Below are 22458 nucleotides of genomic sequence, written 5' to 3' on the forward strand. Positions count from 1 at the left end.
CTGCTGCTGCTTTGCCGTTTCGCTAACTTTGCTCATGTGCATTCGAATAATTTTGTTTTTCTTTCTGTTTGTGGCTCCGTTGATTGCACACACAAATTTAAAAAGCCTTTGCATAAATGTTAATGGAAATCCAGCCAGGCGAACACAATTAAAAACGAAACTTCAAATGCAACAATATAATGATGTTGTTGTTGCTGCTACGGCGACACCTGCCCACAAATTGTTGGCATAGTTTTTGTGGCAGCTCCAACAATAACAGCCGCAGCAGCAGCAGCAGCAACAACAATCGAAAAAAGCCAATCCATCGATAACAGACACGTTAAATGGTAAACCAAAAACAACAACAGAAGTAGCAGTAGTAGTAGTGACGCTTACAGCGACGCTTACTGCGACGCTTACAGCGACGTCGAGCACTAGTCAATCTTAGACGGCGGTACCTAAGAGAGACAAGCAGCGGGCGCCAACAACAATACAGTAAAGCTAAGTGCTGAAAATAGAAAAGAGAAACGAAGAGAGTGGAATGGAGAGAGAAAGACAATCAAGCCATTGAGCCATGCCCAGTTGTAAGCTATGCATACATATGCATGTACATACACATACATGAATATGTATGCATTCATGTATATAAGGCAGGCGAGATATAAATGAAATAGCTAAGACGAATGCCGCTAAAGTCGACGTTTATATGCGACCGAGCGACCGACAGTGGAATGCACAGTGGCTACAAATAGCGCACACATTTTAACTGGTTTTGTTCGCTAGTAACAGGTTTGCCGCATTTCAGCTGGCTCGAAAACAAAAAAATTGAAAACGAACGCTACATTATTTTAAGTATTCCATGTGTTACCAAAGAATGATAATTTTGGCAATATTTCAAGCTTTTAAAATAGTTTTTTTTATTCAGATGAAAACCGGAATTTATTTTTGTTTCTTTACTAAACTAAAAAATAAGCTTAAAATAAAGTTGAAGTAAAACGTTTCCTTGTTGTATAACAATAAAAAAGAATAAATTCAGGAAAAAAAAAATAAATAAATTGGTAAATATTCAATTTTAAGGAATTATAAATTTGACTGAATAATCGAAAATGAAAAATATATTATCCCCATCCACTGTGCGGCTTGGGGCTGCGGCAGCCGTCACAATTAACGTTGGCAACAAACGAGTACTACAACAATAATAGGCGCTGCGGCAGCAACAGGTGGGTTGCGGGGCAGTGGCGTCATGGGGGTGTGTACAATGCGCTGCTAGCGTTGACTACCGACTGAGACTGCGATTGCGACTGCGACTGCGACTGCGGTTGCGCCTGCGCACATAAACAAATTCTCAGCTCATATTGTTTTACCGCTCCGATGCTGCTGCTGGCTGCGTCGACGCAGCGCAGCGTTTATTGCTGTGATTGCCTGACGTTTGTTGATGTTGTTGTTTTTCTTTTCTTGTTGTTTTAAGTTATTTCGTTGGCGACGACGTCGCTGCTGCTGCTGCTGCTGCTGCTCTTTTTTTTGGATTTCTTGAAAGCAAAAATTTAAAAAATAAAAGCAACAGCAGCCATCGTGGCAGCGACAGAGGCACGTAGGAAAAAAATATATACAACAAACAGCAGCAACAGCAACAACAACAACAAAAACGACAACAACAAATCCCTGGCAAAGCATGCCAACCCAGCGCGACTTTGTTGCTGCGGTTTTCAGTTGCCAGCGCGATTTTGAATGAGTTGTACGCACCGCGTTGCTTGAAGGCGCCTAAAATCGAAAATCGAAAATCGAAAACCGAAAACCGAGAACCGAAAAACTAAACCATTTGAGCTTGAAACTCTTCAGATCGAAGCTCAAGAGTATCGTGCGCGCGTGCGTCCGTGCGTGTGATCGTGTGCCTGTCTGCGTGAGTGTGCCAGCTACGCCCTGCCGCCCCTTAAATAGCTGCCTGCACAATTTAGTTAAATTTTTTTTATTATTGTTTTTGTTATTTTTTTATTTCGTATTGTTGCTGTTGCCGCCAAACGAAATTTGTGTGCAGCAAGCGGCGAATGCAGGCCAACAACAACGACAGCAACAGCAAAAGCAGCAACAACAACTGTGACATTTGGAGTCGCCTTGCCCGCCCGCTTCAAATATTTGCGAACTGGGTATCCCAGCAACTGGTCAGCGCCAGGTTCAAGTGTAACCAGTTACCAGTTTTCAGAAACACAACGACGACAACAACAACAATAACAGAAACAACAACAGCAACAAAAGCCGCAGCCCAACATCCACTTCAAACGTATGTAAATCTTGTTCTCAAAAGTATTTTTTTCTTTTTTTTTTTGTTCTGTTTTTGTACTCTAAAAGTATCGATGATGTTCGAAGGAAAGAATGAAATACAGAAGAGATGCTGTTGTATTCGCATTCGGAAACAATGAACTTCATTATTTTGCTGTCTGTTTAACGCCGCTGTGTGGATTATATCATAGAAACTCCACAGAACTAAGTCCCTATAGACGTGTCAATCAATCGATCAGAAGAGTTAATAAGACAAATATATCAATAAATAAGAAGCAAGAAGAATATTTCGTATTAGAGCATATACCAAATGCTCTAATACGAAATATAGTCATAACATAGTCATAATATTTTAGTTGAAGATCTTGTCGAGCAGTTACATATGTAAATAAGATAAAAAATGAAAATATATAAAAACAATCATAATAATGATAATGTCACTCCTGTGTGATATAGATCATTATAATAATAGTAAAAAATAAAAAATAATAATGATAATGATTAAACTAGTAAATCGATAGTAAAATGATTTTAAATAGTTATGTTAAGGATAATGATAATGAGCTAAATAATAATGACTGCATTTTTGTGGTTGAGGTAGGTCTTCTATCTGTCCAGCGTGTCGGACAGCACTTGCTGCTTTCTATTTGAAAATCTTGTTTGAATCTTAGACTGCCTTGCACCTTGAAGCCAACAGTTATCCTGCAGGTGGACTCCTTCTATGTGTTATAACTTTGCATTGATATCGGCATCTCCCAGCTGTTGAGCGTTAAGGTCAGTCCTCTCAGTTTCTTCTCTCCACTTTGGCAATAGAAGATACTATGCTCTACGATAATTATGATAATGACAATAAAACAATTCATAATATAGCAATAGTAGTAATAGTAGTCATAGTAATAATAACAAATAGTAACAAAAGTAATGATCACATGACAGCCTGAAAAACTTAGCCTGCATCTTTTCCCATTTAAATAGTAATGGCCTGCACTAATTGTGGCTCAATTATCTTTATGAAATAATATTTAATATAATCACTGCTTTAATAATGAAGAACATATAAGAATACTAATACTATATAGAAGGAAATACATAGATTGATTTACTCTATGATCGTAGGAAAAGCAAAAACTGTACTTGGAAACGTTGGGAAATGTTTCACGCTTGGAATATGGAATATTTGAGATAGATTGAGATATCTTAGATATCTTGAATATATTAGTTATGTGAAGTAAATGATTAAAGTTATATACAGGATGTACATATTTACGATTTATATAATGTGTAGAGTATCTTCTAGTCGTTACTCGAATTTCTCTTAATTGTTTTAGGCTTACCTTCTGCTGTTTTGTTCTGTTCTTTGCGGTTCTGACAGCTGTGAATGCGGTTTTGTGTTTACCATTATTACGATGATTATTTATATTTCCCATTTTGCTTATTGTCATTTTATTATTTTTGCTGTTTTTGTGCTTTGTAGCAGCTTTAACATTTATTAGTCGTCGCGTCTGCCTCTGAGCCAGGCACATCATCGGCTTAAATGTCAAGCTCATGCTACGAGCTGGCAGCGTTCACCCAGTCCACCAGTTGGCCAGTTTGTCAGTTGGCCAAGTCTCTCTCTCTCTTTCTTTTTCTCTCTCTCTCTGTCTCTCTCTCTCTCTGTCTCTGTATCTGCCTCTGTCTATGTGTTTCCTCTCTTTTTTGCTAATCGCATATTCTGTTTGCTTTTTTGTTGCAGGTACAATCTGCATGCGGCCAACTAACTGTAAAATGCGCTGTGCAACGGTCAGCGACAACTAGCACAACACCAACAGCAGCAACAACAACCTGTAGCGACAGCAGCAACACACACGCAATCAGACATACGAGACAATTGCATAAAATTTGAAATTAGATATTGGCGGCGCATCAAATTATCAAATGCAGTTGCTGTTGCCAGAACTATGGCAGCAACAACAACAGCAATTGGCAGCATGCAGCAGCAGCACCAAAGGCCGTTGCGCGGCATTTCAATAATAATTGAATCTGAGCAACCAGCTAAGCCGGTAGGCATCAACATTGAAAGCGACGAAATGTCGCTTAAATCACAGGCCATGTTGTTGGCATTTGGGGACAACAGCAACAGCAACAGCAACAGCAGCAGCAGCAGCAGCAAGAGCAATAGCAATAGCAACAGTAATTTGCAGACGCTGCAGTTTGACCATGCAAGCAATGTGGATTCAGAAACCAGTTACAACACAGTGGCAACAACAGCTGCAACAGCAACAGCAACAGCCACAGCAACGGCAACAAGCGAGCCTGCAACAAAGCTATATCCACAGCTGCTGTTGCGCATTGGCCAAACGGAGAGCGAGGCCGAGGTTAAACTGGCGAACGATGTTGCTGGAGCTGGTGAAATGGCGCCAACATCAACCATTATCAGCTGCAATGTTGCCGATGACGTTAGAAACGTGTTACGAGCGACAGCTGAGCAGCTGCAATCTAGAGAAACTGCTGAGAGAGACGGTGATGCTAGTCAGTTAACGTCAGTCGATTGGCCAACGGGTGCATCGACCGAAACAGTTGGTGTCTGTGCGCCACAGCACACGGTCAAGATTCAGATAGCCCACGACAACGACAACGACAACTCCAACGACAACGGTCAGTGTTTGAATTCGAGTCAAAGCCAGCCAGCCAGGCTGGGCAAGCAGATAAGCGTGGTCAAATTGAACGATAGTCAAAGCGATAGCGAAATGGTATTACGGCTTAAGCAACAACATGAGCAACACCAGCAACAAGAGCAACAGTTACAGTTGCAGTTGCATTTACCGCTACAGCAGCAACAACAAATACAAACGGATGCACAATCTGTCACAACGCCCTATCAGCTATGCTATTTAGTATCCAGCGGGCAATATTCACCCTGCGAGACCTTGGATAGCGGCACAGGCAGCGATCTGGAGAGCATCAAATCGCCCAGCAGTGACAGCAATGCCATCAGCAATATGAGCATTGGCAACAGCAACAAGGGCAACAGCAACACAAGCGTGCCCAAGCTGGAGCTGCATTTGAAGACAACTCGAATCCGTGTGAATACCTCGAACGGGCAGTCTGGTAATCATTCACGTGCCCACAGCCTGACGGACAGCAGCGAGGAGTGTGACGAGAGCAGCTCATCGTTGAGCTGCGATTCGTTGCACGATTCGCATGAGGCGCCGCCGCTGATTAAATTGGGCACTTTACTGCCCAGTTCGTTGCTGCGTGATATACGGGACAGGGATGCTGTGCGGGTTATAGACGATATAAATCAGTCGATAATTGCGACCAAAATTGATGGACGACCTCTGCAATACGAGGCCGATCAGTACTACAATTTCCACGTGAACGAACACGCAAATTATCGAAGTTTCGGACAGGAAAGCTGCAGTCGCATATTGCCGGAATACGAAGCGCTAAGTCTACCTGGCGACGATGAGCAACAGCAACAGCTGGGGCAGCTGGAACAAGAGGACGCCTTTGCTGGTTACAAGGACATGCGCCGCTCCTCGCAGGCATCCACCATACGCTCCTCCAAGGGTACAGTCCGCGGCGTCAAGAATCGTGTGCGCAATGGAGTAGCCACCTTCTTACAGTTGCAGCAGCCGAATATCAAGGTGAGTACCTAGAATTAGCTGTGTGTGTGCTATGGGAATAAACAACTCCCAGATTAAGTCCAAATTAATATATTAATATATTGATATATTGATTTATTGATTTATTGATATATTGATATATTGATATATTGATATATTGATATATTGATATATTGATATATTGATATATTGATATATTGATATATTGATATATTGATATATTGATATATTTATATATTGATATATTGATATATTGATATATTGATATATTGCTATATTGCTATATTGATATATTGACTCTCTTGATATATTGATATATTGATCTATTGATCTATTGATATATGATATATTTGCGCTCATTTGATATATTGATATATTGATATATGCTCTCTTGCTCTCTTGCTCTCTTGCTCTCTTGCTCTCTTGCTCTCTTGCTCTCTTGCTCTCTTGCTCTCTGCTCTCATTGCTTCTCTTGCTCTCTTGCTCTCTTGCTCTCTTGCTCTCTTGCTCTCTTGCTCTCTTGCTCTCTTGCTCTCTTGCTCTCTTGCTCTCTTGCTCTCTTGCTCTCTTGCTATCTTGCTCCTCTTGCTCTCTTAGCTCTCTTGCTCTCTTGCTCTCTTGCTCTCTTGCTCTCTTGCTCTCCTTGCTCTCTTGCTCTCTTGCTCTTGCTCTCTTGCTCTCTTGCTTCTTGCCTCTTGCTCTCTTGCTCTCTTGCTCTCTTGCTCTCTTGCTCTCTTGCTCTCTGCTCTCTTGCTCTCTTGCTCTCTTGCTCTCTTGCTCTCTTGCTCTCTTGCTCTCTTGCATCTCTTGCTCTCTTGCTCTCTTGCTCTCTTGCTCTCTTGCTCTTTGCTCTCTTGCTCTCTTGCTCTCTGCTCTCTTGCTCTCTTGCTCTCTTGCTCTCTGGCCTCTTGCTCTACTTGCTCTCTTGCTCTCTTGCTCTCTTGCTCTCTTGCTCTCTTGCTCTCTTCTCTCTTGCTCTCTTGCTCTCTTGCTCTCTTGCTCTCTTGCTCTCTTGCTCTCTTGCTCTCTTGCTCTCTTGCTCTCTTGCTCTCTTGCTCTCTTGCTCTCTTGCTCTCTTGCTCTCTTGCTCTCTTGCTCTCTTGCTCTCTTGCTCTCTTGCTCTCTTGCCTCTCTTGCTCTCTTGCTCTCTTGCTCTCTTGCTCTCTTCTCTCATTGCTCTATTGCTCTCTTGCTCTCTTGCTCTCTTGCGCTCTCTGCTCTCTTGCTCTCTTGCTCTCTTTGCCTCTCTTGCTCTCTTGCTCTCTTGCTCTCTTGCTCTCTGGCTCTCTTGCTCTCTTGACTTGCTCTCTTGCTCTCTTGCATCTCTTGCTCTCTCTGGCTCTCTTGCTCTCTTGCTCTCTTGCTTCTCGTGCTCTCTTGCTCGTCTTGCTCTCTTGCTCGTCTTGCTCCTCTTGCTGCTCTTGCATCTCGTGCTCTCTTGCTCTCTTGCTGTCTTGCTGACTTGCGTCTTGCTGTTGCTCTCTCGCTCATATTGCTCCTTGCTCTCTTGCTTCTCTGGTTACTCTGGCTCTCTTGCCTTGCTCTCTTGCTTTGGCTCTCTTGTTCTCTTGCTCTCTTGCCGCGCTTGCTCTCTTGCTCTCTTGCTTCTCTATGCTCTCTTGCTCTCTTGCTTCTCCTTGCTCTCATTGCTCTCTTGCTCTCTATGCTCTTGCTGCTTGCTCTCTTGCTCTCTTGCTCTCGTGCTCTCTTGCTCTCGTTGCTCTATTGCTCTCTTGCTCGATTGCCTCTCTGATCTCTTGCTTCTTGCTCTCCTTGCATCATCTGCTCTTTGCTCTCTTGCCTCTATTGCTCTCTGTCTCTTGCTCTGCTCTCTTGCTCTCTTGCTCTCTTGGCTCTCTTGCTCTCTTGCTCTCTTGCTCTCTTGCTCTCTTGCTCTCTTGCTCTCTTGCTCTCTTGCTCTCTTGCTCTCTTGCTCTCTTGCTCTCTTGCTCTCTGATCTCTTGCTCTCTTGCTCTCTTGCTCTCTTGCTCTCTTGCTTCTTGCTCTCTTGCTCTCTTGCTCTCTTGCTCTCTTGCTCTCTTGCTATCTTGCTCTCTTGTCTCTTGCTCTCTTGCTCTTTGCTCTCTTGCTCTCTTGCTCTCTTGCTCTCTTGCTCCTTGCTCTCTGCTCTCTTGCTCTCTTGCTCTCTTGCTCTCTTGCTCTCTTGTCTCTTGCTCTCTTGCTCTCTTGCTCTTTGCTCTCTTGCTCTCTTGCTCTCTTGCTCTCTTTTCTCTCTTGCTCTCTTCTGTCTTGCTCTCTTGCTGTCTTGCTCTCTTGGCTGTCTTGCTCTCTTGCTGTATCCTTTGCTATCTTGCTCTCTTGCTCTCTTGCTGTCTTGCTGCCTGCTGTCTTGCTTCTTGCTATATTGATATATTGATATATTGATATATTGTTATATTGATATATTGATATATTGATATATTGATATATTGATATATTGTTATATTGATATATTGATATATTGATATATTGATATATTGATATATTGATATATTGATATATTGATATATTGATATATTGATATATTGATATATTGATATATTGATATATTGATATATTGATATATTGATATATTGATATATTGATATATTGATATTATTGATATATTGATATATTGATATATTGATATATTGATATATTGATATATTGATATATTGATATATTGATATATTGATATATTGATATATTGATATATTGATATATTGATATATTGATATATTGATATATTGATATATCGATATACTAATCTATAAGTTTTGATTATCAGTTATGTAAGTATTCTTGGAAAAAATTCAATCTAAAGAGATATGCTTTGATTGTTTTTTACTCAATCATATTATAACTGCGTTCATAAATTTCTAGTTCAAAGTTTAAGGTTCGAAGTTGCATCTAAGTGCGCTTGGAATGTTGCATACTTTTGGGCGTAGGTTAACCTGTTTGGTTGGATAGAGGTGAGCTGCATTCAAGAATGTGCAATGAGTGCATTCACATTTAGCTGGTATTCACAACATTCAGAAAATAAAAAATAAATAATATTGAATTTGATTTTTTTTGTTTTTTTCTGCATGCGATTCATTGAGAAAGTTGGCTTTGTGTTTAACTTTTGTCTGCGGCTGTCAGTAAGTTGCGTGGGTGTCTGTCTGTTTGGGTCGCTGACTTACACACACACATACATTATGCAATGTGTGTGTGTGTTATTCGTTGTCTGTCTTTAGGTTTCTGTCTGGCGGCTACAGCTCCAGATTGACTCACGTTTTGTCTTTACTTTTCGAATTTTATTTGGACTATGTGAAAGTCAAATGTTGTGTTTGTTCTTCTTCTTCTTATTAACAAAATGATTCATGGCAACACGAGAAGCAACAACAACAATAACAACTCGCTGAAAGTTTAACCAACTAATAAATCTTTCGATGCGCTTACCAAAATTGTTGTTGCTAAATTAAAAAAGAAAAAAACGTCCGAAATTAACACTTTGATGTCTATTTACGCAACGCCTTTTTCTTCTTGCTGTTGCTATTTAAATTTACCGTTAATTGGCTTAAAATATTGCAAAGGCCTCGCTTAGTTGGCACACTCAAATTGGGCGCCCAATCAGAATTTCCATACACACATAGAGGTGAAAATCCGCTAAGCGTTCGCTCAGTTGGGAAAGTTTTTGTTTTATATTTTTGGGTTCATGTTAGCTGACGGAAGTGGATAGAGAGATACATAGATGGCGCGAGCACCAAATGCGATTGGGGCTCTGACTAATTGCAGTTAAATTTTGATTTCATGTTGGCTTTCTTCGCAACAGCTGTATTTCAGTTCTTATTGGCACAGGTGCGCGCGCTGCAGCGCTGTAGCTCGGAGGCCTGTGGCCCTGCGGCTTGACCCATTTCAAATTTGAAAGCCGATTGGGAAACAGTCGCGGCCGTAACAATAGGCAGACCTAAATTGCAGTGTTATTGAAATTGCATTAATCACGCATTGCCAACAACATTTTCAATTCATTCACCAAACTATATATATATACATGTATATATATACATGTATATATATACACATGTATGTGTGTTTGTCTTGATGACTTGGTATATTTGTGATCTTGTCTCGATTGTTGAAGCCAATGCTGTTAACGCAATTGCACTTCATTGGCGAAACCAATTTGCTGGTCTTAAGTTAGAGGTTAACAATAAATATTGCTAGTTATCGATGTGGGCGTGGCGCTTGGTCATTGAGCAAGCTTTCATTTTACTTATAGCTCATTTTCTTTAATATTTCGTCAAAGCTCGAATAAATGTGACTAAGCGATCGAAACACGCACAGCCGAAAATATTTCAAAAAATAAATCCCAAAAAAAAATACAAACGTAAATTATCTAAATTATGTTTTAATGGGAGCTTGACTCGTTTTCAACTGACTTAAAAAAAAAAACAAAAGCAAAAAAGGCAAACTTGAAAAACCTCTGCTGCAGGCACCCCTCCCTCTCTCGCCGTCCATTCGGGCTAAGTATGTTTGACTCTTTGTAGATGCGCATAATTAGCGCGTTAGTCTCTCTTTATTATTATAAAACACATATATCCACACGTGTGTGTATATATATATATTATTATAAAATATTTATACATACCTGCCATTGGGCTTTTGGCTATTGGTTTCTTGAAAACTTATGCAATCCATTGTTTCGCTAGCAATTTTTGAACTTTTTATCCGTGTTGCTTGTTTTTCTCATTAATTATAATATTGATTTGCTGCTCAAGGTTAACAGCGCTAATATCCGATCAAATTATTTATGCCCACTCTTTTATCACAGGTGAACCTGTGTCTTACTTTTAAAACATTTAGTATATGCAGCGTATATCTTTTCGCATTGGATGTATCTATAATATAAATATAATTTGACTTCGTTTTGCAAGCGTCGCTTGAATACTGTAAATGTTGGAGATTTCAAATTTATTGTGTGAGATTTTGGATACCTTGTCCGCTTTCCCCAAATTTGAAAAAAAATATATTTAAGTATTTGGTGCTCAAGTAGAAGGCTGGTCTTTCTGACTAGTGTGGAATTCGAAATATGTATTGTACATATTTTATATGGAAAGCCTTTATATAAATCAGACTTACGCTAGTAGCCAAGAATCCGACTCTATACTCTATAATCTTAGGTTATTCTGTTTATATCAATACATTATATATATTGCGTACATTTGAGCCATTGTAATATCATTGTATAAAAAGTAGATTATTTTCCGAAACAATTTCACTACAGAACCAAAAAAAAATTAAAATAATTTTCTAAAATATATAAAATAAATTTTTATGAAAACTTTAAAGTCCAATCTTTTTTATCAAAGTTTCATTGAATTGAAATTTGATTGGTCTGTGTAAGTGATAGTTACAGAGTTAGTTCTGATATATATGTATTTGTATGACGTGTGTCTAGAAGGGTATTCAATATTCGTTTTGTTCTTATTGCTGTTGTTATTGACTAGGAAATAAGCTAATTCTTTCGGTATACTTTAGTACTGTTTTGCTAAAGATGGCCAAGCAGCTTAATTGCAGGTTAAATATTTAATAGTTAAACTAAAATTAGATCTTTGATCAATGATCGAGTATTAACAATACGAAAAGTGTAAACAATAAGTATATAAAAAGTTTGTCCCAGCAGCAAATGGATTCGAATCTAATTTGGGACTAAGCTCCAAATAATGTAGAAAAAATACAAATTGTTCAATATTTAGTAAATGTCAAAACGAAAAACACAAATTGGCCAAAGCAAAATACAAATGGGGAGAAATAAAACTAAAGAGAAACAATTCGGCACTTAGAAATAATAATAAATAAAATACAGAAATACAACAATGCATATTTCTATTCGATGGGGGAGCGGCTCGAAAAGAAAGGGGGAAAATACCAAAGCCAAGACAAAGCTTGAATTCGAACGAAAGTGAAAATAAAAACGAATTTATTCCTTTTCTCGCTGTTTACGTGACCAGGCGCAGATTTATGGCGCTGTGAGATTTTTACAGCCGCACATTGTTTCACAAAACACAAACAATTAAACAGCAACAGCAACACATGCGACAACAACAACAGCAATGTGAGGGGCGTTTGCTGCATTTCAATTTCGATTTGCATTCAGGGCCAAAAGAAAGCAGCAAATGGGCTTATTAAAATATCCAATTATTGCCAAATTGAAGCTCGCTTTTGGCCAACACAACGAAAGTGAAATGTGAAACATATATGTATATATATCACATTTCACTTACGTATATATTTACACACAAATATACACAGCTCTGTGTTGACGTGTGTGAATTTTAAAGCTAAGCCAAAGCCGCTGCGCACCTGAAACTAAATGCGCCCAGCTGAAGCTGAAATTGAAATTGAAACTGAAATTGAAATTGAAATTGAAACTGAAACGGCAATTGAAACTTCAGTTTGATTCCCCGATTGCCATGAAAGCTGTCGGAACAAAAAGTTCTGAATGAAAGCAATCGACTTGTGCATGAGTTCGTATACTCGCTCACAAGGGGATAAGAGTATATCCCCTAAGTGATCTGTCCCTGGAGTGAAACGTAGATACGTAGTCATGTTTATATGTCTGATAAAGCTTAAAGGTTTTGCTATAGCTTCCTTGGGGCTATATAAAATAGGCAATTATTATATCTTTTATTTGATATTGAGGCGAGATAATTAAAATTAAAGTTTTCAATCGAAACTAAATTGATTGAAACTCAAACGAGTTCTGCTTTTTAGCCTAGACCGAGTTTATTATATATTATTATGGTCCACATAATTCTTTATATGGAGAAAGCAAGTTCTAAAGTTCACTATAGCAAAAACTTCTTATGTATATACATAATTATACATAAGTATACATATTTGTAGTTAAACTTTACTTATAGAGTGGTAAAGTTCAGGGCTTGAGCCCAGCTAGCTGCATTATGTTCGCATCGTAAACCTGGTAACCTTAAAGCTTCCAAATTTGATTGAAATAAAGACTAAGTCCAGGCCATTTAATGCTATTCAAAATTTTTAACTATCAAATGTGTTTATGTTTTTTACCTATCGAAACTACATTTTTGGCAATTTCGAGCTTGGAAAATTTGTAAAACACTAATTTATAATGTTCTTCAGTATTTTTTTATACCCTGATCCCATTGAAAATGGGAAATCAGGGTATAATGGTTTTGTGCAAATGTATGTAACAGGCTGGAAGAGGCGTGGCAGACCCCATAAAGTATATATATTCTTGATCAGGACGCCATGCCGAGTCGATTGAGCCCTGTCCGTCTGTCCGTATGGGTGAACGCGTGGATCTCAGCATTTATAAGAGCTAGAGACATTTTGTAGGTCCATGTATAGCACGCGCAGGTCCAGCTTGTTTCAAATATTCGATAACAATTCGCATTTAATTGTTATCGAATAAAAACATAATTGAAATGCAGTTAAAAAATTATATATCAGACGACTTAAAAGCATTTTTCCTATGCGTGTGCACACATACATTCAAATGCGTGTATTTTTTTCTGTTCGAAGAATCGAAATTGTGATTAGATTGTGCTGAATTATTAGCTGCTACTTAAGTTCAAATTTGGAACTGCTTGAGTTAGCAGTGCAGATGCTGCGTTGGTAGAGGCGGCGCTCGTCGGCGTTTTATCTCGGGTTCGATCCTCGCGACGACGAGGCAGTTCTTACTGTTTTATTTATTTTTTTTAATTATGAAGTGGCGGTGCTGGTAAAGTTGATGCACGTTGCGTAAAAAGTGTGGGTTCGATTTTTGGTGTGGTAATGTCAGTTTTTAATTGTGTTTTTCTTAATACTCGATACAAACTATGGAAAATCTTAAAAAACGCAGATAGGACTGGGATCAGGGTATCTCCTAGTCGGGCACCTCCACTAGAATTTTCTTACTTGTTTTTTTTTTTTGTTTTTTAATATTATTCAATTAATCAAGCTCAACATTTGACCCGATTTTGGAATTTTTTGTTCATTTGATTTGATGATAATCAATCGAATGTTATCGAATAGACCTGATCAGTAGCAATTTACTAAGAGTCGACAGACAAACAGGAGAGATTTATGCACAAACTGAAAAGGAATGAAACGAAAACAAAAGACGAAAACTTGTTTATTATAAGTGTTACAAAATTTGCTAATTTCGTATTCTTGCGATGGGTTTATTGTTTTTTTTTTTGGTATGCCTATAAGGTATTTGAGCGTGGCTTGGCTTTCCCTTCTCGTTATGGAGAGACATTCCCAGGCGCCCAATCGGTCCGCATCGACTTACATAATGTCCAGAGCTCCATGTGACATATTAATTGAACTTTATGGAACGCACCGCAACGAATCGACTCGTGTGAATGTTGTAGTTGTTGCGGTTGGCTGCCATTAAAAGTCAACTCCTGCTCACATAATTGAATGGCGCGAATGCTGCTGATGCTGCGAACTGTGTTGACTCTCAGATATGGCAGATACGCAATTTTTGTTTTTGTTTCTTGAGCGCAGATCCCAACCCGATTGGCAATCCTCCAATCGACGCTTGTCGATCGCAAGTGACCCGCTTTCTCTTTTTGCCCACTAGCCTTACCTGTTGCCGCTAAAAGCAGAAAATACAAAAATAAGACACATAAAATAAATTGTAATGTTGTCTGTTTGGCATTGACTCTGGCTCTGGAGAGACTCTGACTGTGGCCTGTCGACGGTTCTGCGAGGGCACGTGTTAATTGTGGATGCTGGTGACAGCTCAACGAGTGTGGATCACAGTTCAAATGCTCGTTCAAACAGGGGCTGAGGGGAGCTCTTTTTTCCCCCTCACCTCCTTCGACTTCAGTCAAACTCGTTTTCAGTTTGAACACACAACATATCAGCTTAGCCACAGGCATCTTTTATCACTTAACATGGCTTTGAACTTTGTTGTTAAATCCACATTCACATCCACATCCACATCCACATCCACGTTCGCACCACAAATGACGCTTAATGGCAATTATTAATGTACCAGTTTTATGTGTTTTCCTTTTATTTGCTTAAACATGTCATATTGCTGGTAAATAGCTAGCAACTGCTTCAGCATTTGCCTCTTGGGTTATGCAAGTCAATGAGCTGGAATGGGTTGGGGTGGAATGCAATGAGATCGCGACAATGATGCAACTTTACTTCGTTTCCCATTCGTTTCATTGGCCATTGGCCTTGTTAGTCGTTTGTTTCATTTGCCACTCGTTTTCATAGCTCTTCCATATAATAATAGTTTACGAAAATGAAACACAAAAATAACTCTTTTACGATGCGAATCTATGAGTTACATTTTCCATTCGTTGCTTTGACTTACTAATATTCTCCTACGACTATTTTTTCCTGCTGTTTCATTTCCCATTCGTTTCATTAGCAATTGGCCTTACTTGTCATATGAATGAAGTGGATATTTTAATATTGATTTGAAACCAATAAATCCATAGCGACCTGGTAAGGATGATGGGTCTATCCTCCTCTTCTAGGACAAGTATGCTGTGTTTGTAGTGATATGTTTCTGATTGCTTGTTTATTGTGTCTTCGACCACTCAGCACTGCTGGCACCTATTTTGCTTGGATACAATTTTTTGTTGTATCGAGTAATTTGAGTAATTTGAGATCCTGTAGGTTGTCAGTAGCTTCGTAAATGCCCTATTAAAAAATTGTAGAAAACTGAATTAAAGGAGATGAAAAAATTGTACAAATTTGAGTTAAACGATATGAGGACCCTGCCGTCAAGATACAACATTTACATCATAGATTTATGATGATGAGAAGCCTGTTCTCGACAAAAAGCCTATGCAGACGGAAACTATTGAAATAGTCAATACAAAGGTTTCTTTAAGAAAAGAGAAAATCGCAAAAGTTAGAAAAATGGCTCATAAAATAAATTGAATATATTAAATTGAAATATTTGTTGTCTCGAAACCAGATGGCAGTTGAGCCTCAAGAAGTAATAATACATGTTTAGGGCTCATAAATGGTTCAATTGCAATGGGCGGAGCATAATATCAACAGTGACTTCCGTTACCCTAGATTTAAAACCATTTTCGTATCTGTAAGAGTAAGAGTAAATTTAGCTAAAGAGAAAATTCATTAGTCAAAGTTTGCAGTTCTACCTCTACACCTCTGAAAGGTACAGATGTCTCCAAATTCTACGCCCAACAGTCTCAAGTTTATATTGTCAATTATATATAATAGTATGACTTATATATAAATTAAGATTTAATTAGACGATTTACACATTTCATCCCTCTAACATTGCACAAGCCAATATACCCTTGTTAACTTCGTGATCAAGTATAAAAGAGAATATAAAACAGTGAAATGAAATATTGGGGAATAGTTATAAAAACTAATTGCTAAAGTACCACCTGTGTCAGTTGAACCTGTGCCAGACGTCAGACCAGCTCAAAAGATTGAACTCAATCAATTTATATAATAGTCAGAGATCAGGCATTACGCCATGCTGGCATGCCGAGAGTCCATGTAGTCTGTGTATGGAAAGTCTATTATAATTGATGTTGTCATTTATTATGAGCATAACTCTTGAGTTTTTGACATTTGCTGTCCCGCTGCGATAGCGATATATATCGCTTGATCAACTGGCGATAGGAGGAGGTGCCGGTGGAGCTCTGGCTTAAGTTAATTAGACTGTCAACTTGGCCAGCTAACGGTACACAGCCATCGACTGTGTGGCCAATTAATTTGGAGCAAAAACGAGTTGCACACACACACATATACTTACACACTCAATTGGAAATGGTCAGGGAAATGTGCAGTTAGTGAATTGTTTGCAGTTTTCACCTAGAGTAAGTTTCAGATTGGCAACGCCTGTAAATGTCGTTAAGTAATTTTAAATACCATTTACACAAATTGGTTATGCGTAATTTCCAATTGGATTTTCTTTATATTTCAGTTTGATTGCAATTTCTCTTAGTCAGGCATTCGTTTTAGCCTGGCCTTTGTTTTTCGCTTAATTGTATAATCCAGAGCATAAACCAGTTATATGCTGACATTTTCGACATGCTTGTTTGTTTGTACACTCTATCTTTTGTGTCTAGCAAATTATGAAGTGTCTTAATAGCAGCATCGTTTCGTTTGTTTTATTTATAAACCTCTTTGCCAATTAAACAGTTAACGCCATATTGTAAATTGCTTTGGCCCGCATCGGAACGTCAAAAGTATGCGTGAGAAGTACAGAGAGACGGAGAGCGAGAAAAGGTGAGATAAATAGAAAAGAGAGAGACAAAGATAAGGAGAATAAGGTGGAGAAATGGAAAGATAAAGTGAAACGGAGAAAAACAGAAAGCGAGATAAAGAGAAAAAAATAAAGTGAGTCAAAGAGAGAGAGAATTGGGAGAGGGAAAGGGATAGAACGAGAGAAAGAAAAGAGGAGGAGAATATGAATGAGAAAGACAAAGGGGAAAGACAGAAAGAGAGAGAAAGGGAACAAGATAAAGAAAGAAAAAGAAAAAGAGTTGGGGGAGGGAAACATAAACAGAATTAGAATGATAAAGAGGAAGAATAGCACAAAAAGACAGAGAGAGAGAGATAAAGTGACAGGGAGAGAGAGGTGTCTAAGAGTCGGAGATAGTCTGAGAGAGCGACTGAGCAAGAGTGTGTTCATTTAAGTGTAAGAGTCAGAGAAAGAGAGTTAAAGATTGTGAACGAGAGAGAGATAGAGGGAGTAAAATGATGAGGAAATCAAGTAGTCTGAAAGAGCTACTAAGATGGAGAAGAAAGGAAAAGGGAGAGTGAGCCGAGGAAGGGGAGGAAGAGAGACTGACAGAGACATGTATAGATAAAAACAGGCTAAGTTAAAATTAGAAAGAGATGGAGAGGGAGAGAGAGATATGTATATATATCATTCATTGTTTTAGGAACGTTACCTTAAAATGAACTTTGGTTTCCATTTGCCTCTCCATCCTTAGAGATACCAAAATTATTTATGCTTCTCAATGTTGAATGTTTGCTTGACATGAAGTTGTTACGATAATGACGAATACAAATTCTCAGAATCAGCATTTCGAAGATCAAATTGAAATCGTAGTCTCTAAGTGGCAAATATATGAATCAATTTTGATCATAATACTGAACTGTAATCTTTTTATACCCTGATCCCATTGAAAATGGGAAATCAGGGTATAATGGTTTTGTGCAAATGTATGTAACAGGCAGAAGAAGGCGTGGCAGACCCCATAAAGTATATATATTCTTGATCAGGACGACAAGCCTAGTCGATTGAGCCCTGTCCGTCTGTCCGTCCTTCCGTCCGTCTGTCCGTATGTGTGAACGCGTGGATCTCAGCATCTATAAGAGCTAGAGACTTGAAATTTTTTTGTAGGTCCGTGTATAGCACGCGCATATCGAGTTTGTTTCAAATATTCGATAACTATTCACGTTTAATTGTTATCGAATAAAAACATGATTGAAATGCAATTAATAAATTATATCTCGGACGTCTTAAGAGCTATAGTTTGTATATAGTTTTATGTATATTTCATGCAATTTTGGTTTTTGTTCGATTTTGGATACTGGCTCCAAATTTCCCCAAATTCTTAAAATTAAAGTTTAGTTGGAGCTGGGGCCATTATGTGAAAGCGTTTGCATCTCAACCATGCCAATAGCATATGTAGATCATATGCTGAAAATTTCATTAAAATCCATTAAGTAAAACAGAAGTTATTAAACAAAACGTTTGCCAAATTTGCAAAAGCGCATGTCAGCAGCGCCACGCGCACGCATTTTTCCTATGCGTGTGCACACATACATTCAAATGCGTGTATTCTTTTCTATTCCAAGAATTGAAATTGCGCTTGAATTGTGTTTTTTGAATACTCGATACAAACTACGGAAAATATTAAAAAACTCAAAGAGGACGGGGATCAGGGTATCTCCTAGTCGGGCACCCCCCGATTAGAGCTTTTTTACTTGTTTTAATCTCTAGAGCACATATATTTGCATTTATTTGAAATTGAATCTGAAATATTGGCGGGCATTAGAGAATATGTAAGACTCGACTGGAGTTGCTATTCTTGATTGCTCTTCGTTGTTTTTGGGTTGTTATTGACTTGGCAGCACAATTAGCAAATAGCTGTAGCATATAGTCAGTATATATAATTACAGTCTCAATCTGTGTCGGCTTCAGTTGTTGGCTTACAAGGTCAGCGTGTTGAGAGATTGTAGCATGCTTTTGTATACTTTTGTGTACTTTGCACTGAACTGTGTTATGTTTGTTAATCTACTTACTATAGAACTACATGGAAAAGGATCTGGGCAAAGTTGTGCTATATACGACGAGCATGGGCATCATTAGGGAGACGTATGCCAAGTGCGCCAATGTCAAGCAGATACTGCGTACACTGCTCGTCAAGTTTGAGGAACGCGATGTGTTCATGAGTATTGAGTACCAGCAGGAGATGCGGGAGCGCATGCACCACGAGACGATACGAGTGCCGCAGCTGTTCGTCGAGGGTCAGCACATTGGTGTAAGTATCTGGCGGATACGTTACTCTCTCATCAGATATACATTCACAGTTCAATTTGTAACGTTGCAGGATGCCGACACAGTGGAGCGACTAAATGAGAGCGGAGAGCTGCGTCAACTGCTGCGACCCTACAAGGTGAGTCATGCCACAGGTAGCTTTGATTTGTACTAACGTATTGATCTCCTCCCATTCAGTCGTTAGCCACGGCTTATACCTGCCAGACCTGCGGCGGCTATCGACTGCTGCCCTGCCCCTCGTGCAGTGGCTCCAAGAAGTCGGTGCATCGGAATCACTTTACCGCCGAATTCGTGGCCCTCAAGTGCATGAACTGCGACGAGGTGGGCCTGGTCAAGTGTCCCAGTTGTTAAAGTCCTCCCAACTGGTCTGTCACTCGTGAAGTGACTGTTTTTTTTTAACTTTTTTTTTATATATATATATATAGTATATATTAGTATGTGTATGTTTTTTGTATAGCTTGTTATTAACAGTTGTGATATTTGAATCGGTTGGCTGCAAGTCTCGCATTTGGGACTTGGGATCAGCACCTGAACTGGCGATGTCCATGGGAAAGTTACGCGAAGCCTTGCAGAATATACATATATTATATACATAGTTTATGTTTATCAAAGAATGATACATACCATACGTATACACATATGTAATAATAAATAAATCCTATTGGAGCTTACATCTTTTCTTTATTCTGATTGAGATGACCACGCTCTAATTTCTAGTTACGTAAGGGCTCAGTTGAAGCTCAACTGAGTGAAGCTGTGAATCTTCCCCGAGGATAAGCTTGCTATGGCAGCTCTTTCCCTGACACAATAAAACGGCTCCGGGCTTAGACAATGTTCCTTTAAAGATACTGAACATGGTAGTAACAAGGCGACCTACCTTTCTACATGTTCAAGGCATGCCGGAAAGAAGGATGCTACCTGAGGACGTTGGTTAATTTACTGCCAGACAGCAAGGCAAATCCACAATGGGAATTATGGGAGCGACGCAATAAAATTCGTATTTGCCTGCCACTAGTAATGCCTGATGCCAAAAGCGCATTTAATAGTTTTGGGTAAAACAAGTGGTTAGCTTCTTTGGAGTAACGAAATATTTAATGCACTGCTGAGGACTCCTACGGGAAGATCTGTTAAGACTTGAAATGCCTGGAAACACCTGGAAATATCTGGAAATACTGAGGATGCGCAACAAAGACTTCCCCAAGTCAAATTACCCAGTATAACGGAGCTAAAATAAGGCGGAGCTGCTGCGTCTCTAATAGCGTCAGTACTATTTGCCGACGCCCTTGGACAAGAGCATAATAAGATTAGGTAAGATATTGACTCACTTGCAAGGTTGAGGCAAGCGTGAGTCACGGGAGATGCACAGCAAAGAAGACTAATCATAAAGCACTGAGATACGACGATTAATCTGACACTAATAATTTCAGGACATGAGTGGGGAAAATTGCCGGGTCGAACTGCATTTACTGATGAAATATAATGGACGACGCAGAGCATACTTTCTGTAGTTGCTAAACGAGGATAATCTGACACTAGTCAAAGCTAAAACTAACAAAGAAATAGCAGGGTAAACAGCAAATTTAGTAAATACATATATTATATATGTATACTATATTATACCATTATAAACATTCACAACGTGATTATAATCAGTCGGTATAATTTGCATTCCTTTTCATCATCAGCAAAACTGGGCAACTGCTGCATTGCGTTAATTCATAGGTCATAAGTTCACACAGTAGCAGAGGACATGACTCTCCAGATTTATATAGAAATAGTTCAATATCTGTCGGTTATTCTTTTAACTAGTGACATAAATGGAGAGCATGTTGAGAGTGGAGAGTTCCTTCCTTCTGCACTTGCGCAACCAGAAAACATTGAAATCGTTTAAATTTCATTGCATACTTTGCGGCTGCAAAGAAAAATTAAGTGTTTTTTCATGTTTGTTGATTGCAGCGTATTGTCTTAGACTCTATGGCGCATCTTAAATTCTGCGCTTATTGCTACAAATTTAACTAATTCTAATTCTTCGCTCATTGTTGTTTAGAGCCAGGTTGCTTACGTGATGGTTAGGATGCGCTACAAGACTGTCCATGTATCTTGAGCTGTCTCGCCCAATGAGTTCTGTGATTGTGGGAATTGATAAGTCCCTATATAGAACTGAGTTTCTTACAAGCCAGTTAGCTCCAGTCCACCTGCGTAGCGCTTTATTTTGCAGGATCTGAGTTTTATTTATTGAATTCCTCGTTAAAAAACCCGATAGAGAAATTTCATATATCTCATAGGCTGTAACCTTGTGGATGACAGCTTCGTGAATAAAAAATATTGTTTTTGCCTTTAAATTAGTTTTTGGCAAACATAGCATTCGCATCAAAAATTTGATTTTCTTTTTGAGCGATATAAAAAGTGAAGCATAATTTCGGGCTGAACTGAAAATAATGTTGTCAATGCAATGGTTCGGTGGACGCTTTGATATGCCTTGCTATAAGGTTGTCTGATTTTAATTGAAGGCGGCTAAGTTGAGAATGTGATTAGCTTTAAGACCGACTAAATAGATATATGAGGATATTGCGAAGAGGGGTCACTCTATATTCAAGTCACACTCTATGCAAGTTTCGAAAAGTCACACCAAATATGATAAGATCTTAGATATTATGCATTGATAAGGCATTTCAACTATGAGCTCACATAGTTGAAACGTCCCTTTTAAGATGGGGGCAAATCATGAAGTAAAACAAATGTAACTTATTCAGTTTTTCGTATTTCAAAAGTAAGTTTGACGTTTGGAAATATTTGATAAGTTCTTTAAAATTGTAGACATTGATATATAGTTAACATAGTTAGAATATTTTAGTAGTGTGTTGTTCTTGGAGCTGTTGAGTTAGCTTTTGTGTGTTAGTTGAGTCAAGACTTGATTGCCTGCTTGACTATCATAGGGTGTAGGCAGCTTAGCGAGTTTGCTATTTTATATTAAATTGGCAGCTGAAAAACATCGCACGCCTTGCCGAACATTTTAATCTCTCTATTTTGTGAAATAAACATTTATACATTATTCTGCCTGGCAATCGCGTTCGCTACAGGTCGGATTGGTTTGTTGAT

At 38.8% G+C, this 22458-nt stretch overlaps 1 protein-coding gene across 2 annotated transcripts; it reads left to right on the forward strand.

The window, feature by feature from the left end:
* The first annotated feature begins 1545 nt into the window (after window positions 1-1545).
* Window positions 1546-19738, forward strand: LOC111598212 (glutaredoxin domain-containing cysteine-rich protein CG12206). 2 transcript variants are annotated; one of them, XM_023313366.2, is made up of 5 exons: window positions 1546-2257; window positions 3989-5882; window positions 19109-19342; window positions 19412-19477; window positions 19537-19738. In XM_023313366.2, exons 2-5 carry the CDS (start codon window positions 4194-4196, stop codon window positions 19708-19710), a joined length of 2163 nt encoding a protein of 720 aa, XP_023169134.2. In that variant the 5' UTR covers window positions 1546-2257; window positions 3989-4193; the 3' UTR covers window positions 19711-19738. The 2 variants fall into 2 exon arrangements, with proteins under 2 accessions (XP_023169134.2, XP_023169143.2); XM_023313375.2 differs by lacking the exon at window positions 1546-2257 and adding an exon at window positions 3762-3848.
* The last annotated feature ends 2720 nt before the right edge of the window (window positions 19739-22458 follow it).

This window comes from Drosophila hydei, unplaced genomic scaffold (genome assembly GCF_003285905.1).
Source record: "Drosophila hydei strain 15085-1641.00,03,60 unplaced genomic scaffold, DhydRS2 tig00008148-arrow-arrow-pilon, whole genome shotgun sequence".
NCBI classification, from domain to species: domain Eukaryota; kingdom Metazoa; phylum Arthropoda; class Insecta; order Diptera; family Drosophilidae; genus Drosophila; species Drosophila hydei.

What these genes read in the sequence shown, in the direction of transcription:
- LOC111598212 (XM_023313366.2), top strand. Translation starts at nt 4,194, where the DNA reads ATGGCAGCAACAACAACAGCAATTGGCAGCATGCAGCAGCAGCACCAA. An exon ending in TGCAGCAGCCGAATATCAAG is followed by an intron (nt 5,883 to 19,108) that starts GTGAGTACCTAG and finishes TACTTACTATAG; the next exon opens with AACTACATGGAAAAGGATCT. An exon ending in AACTGCTGCGACCCTACAAG is followed by an intron (nt 19,478 to 19,536) that starts GTGAGTCATGCC and finishes CCTCCCATTCAG; the next exon opens with TCGTTAGCCACGGCTTATAC.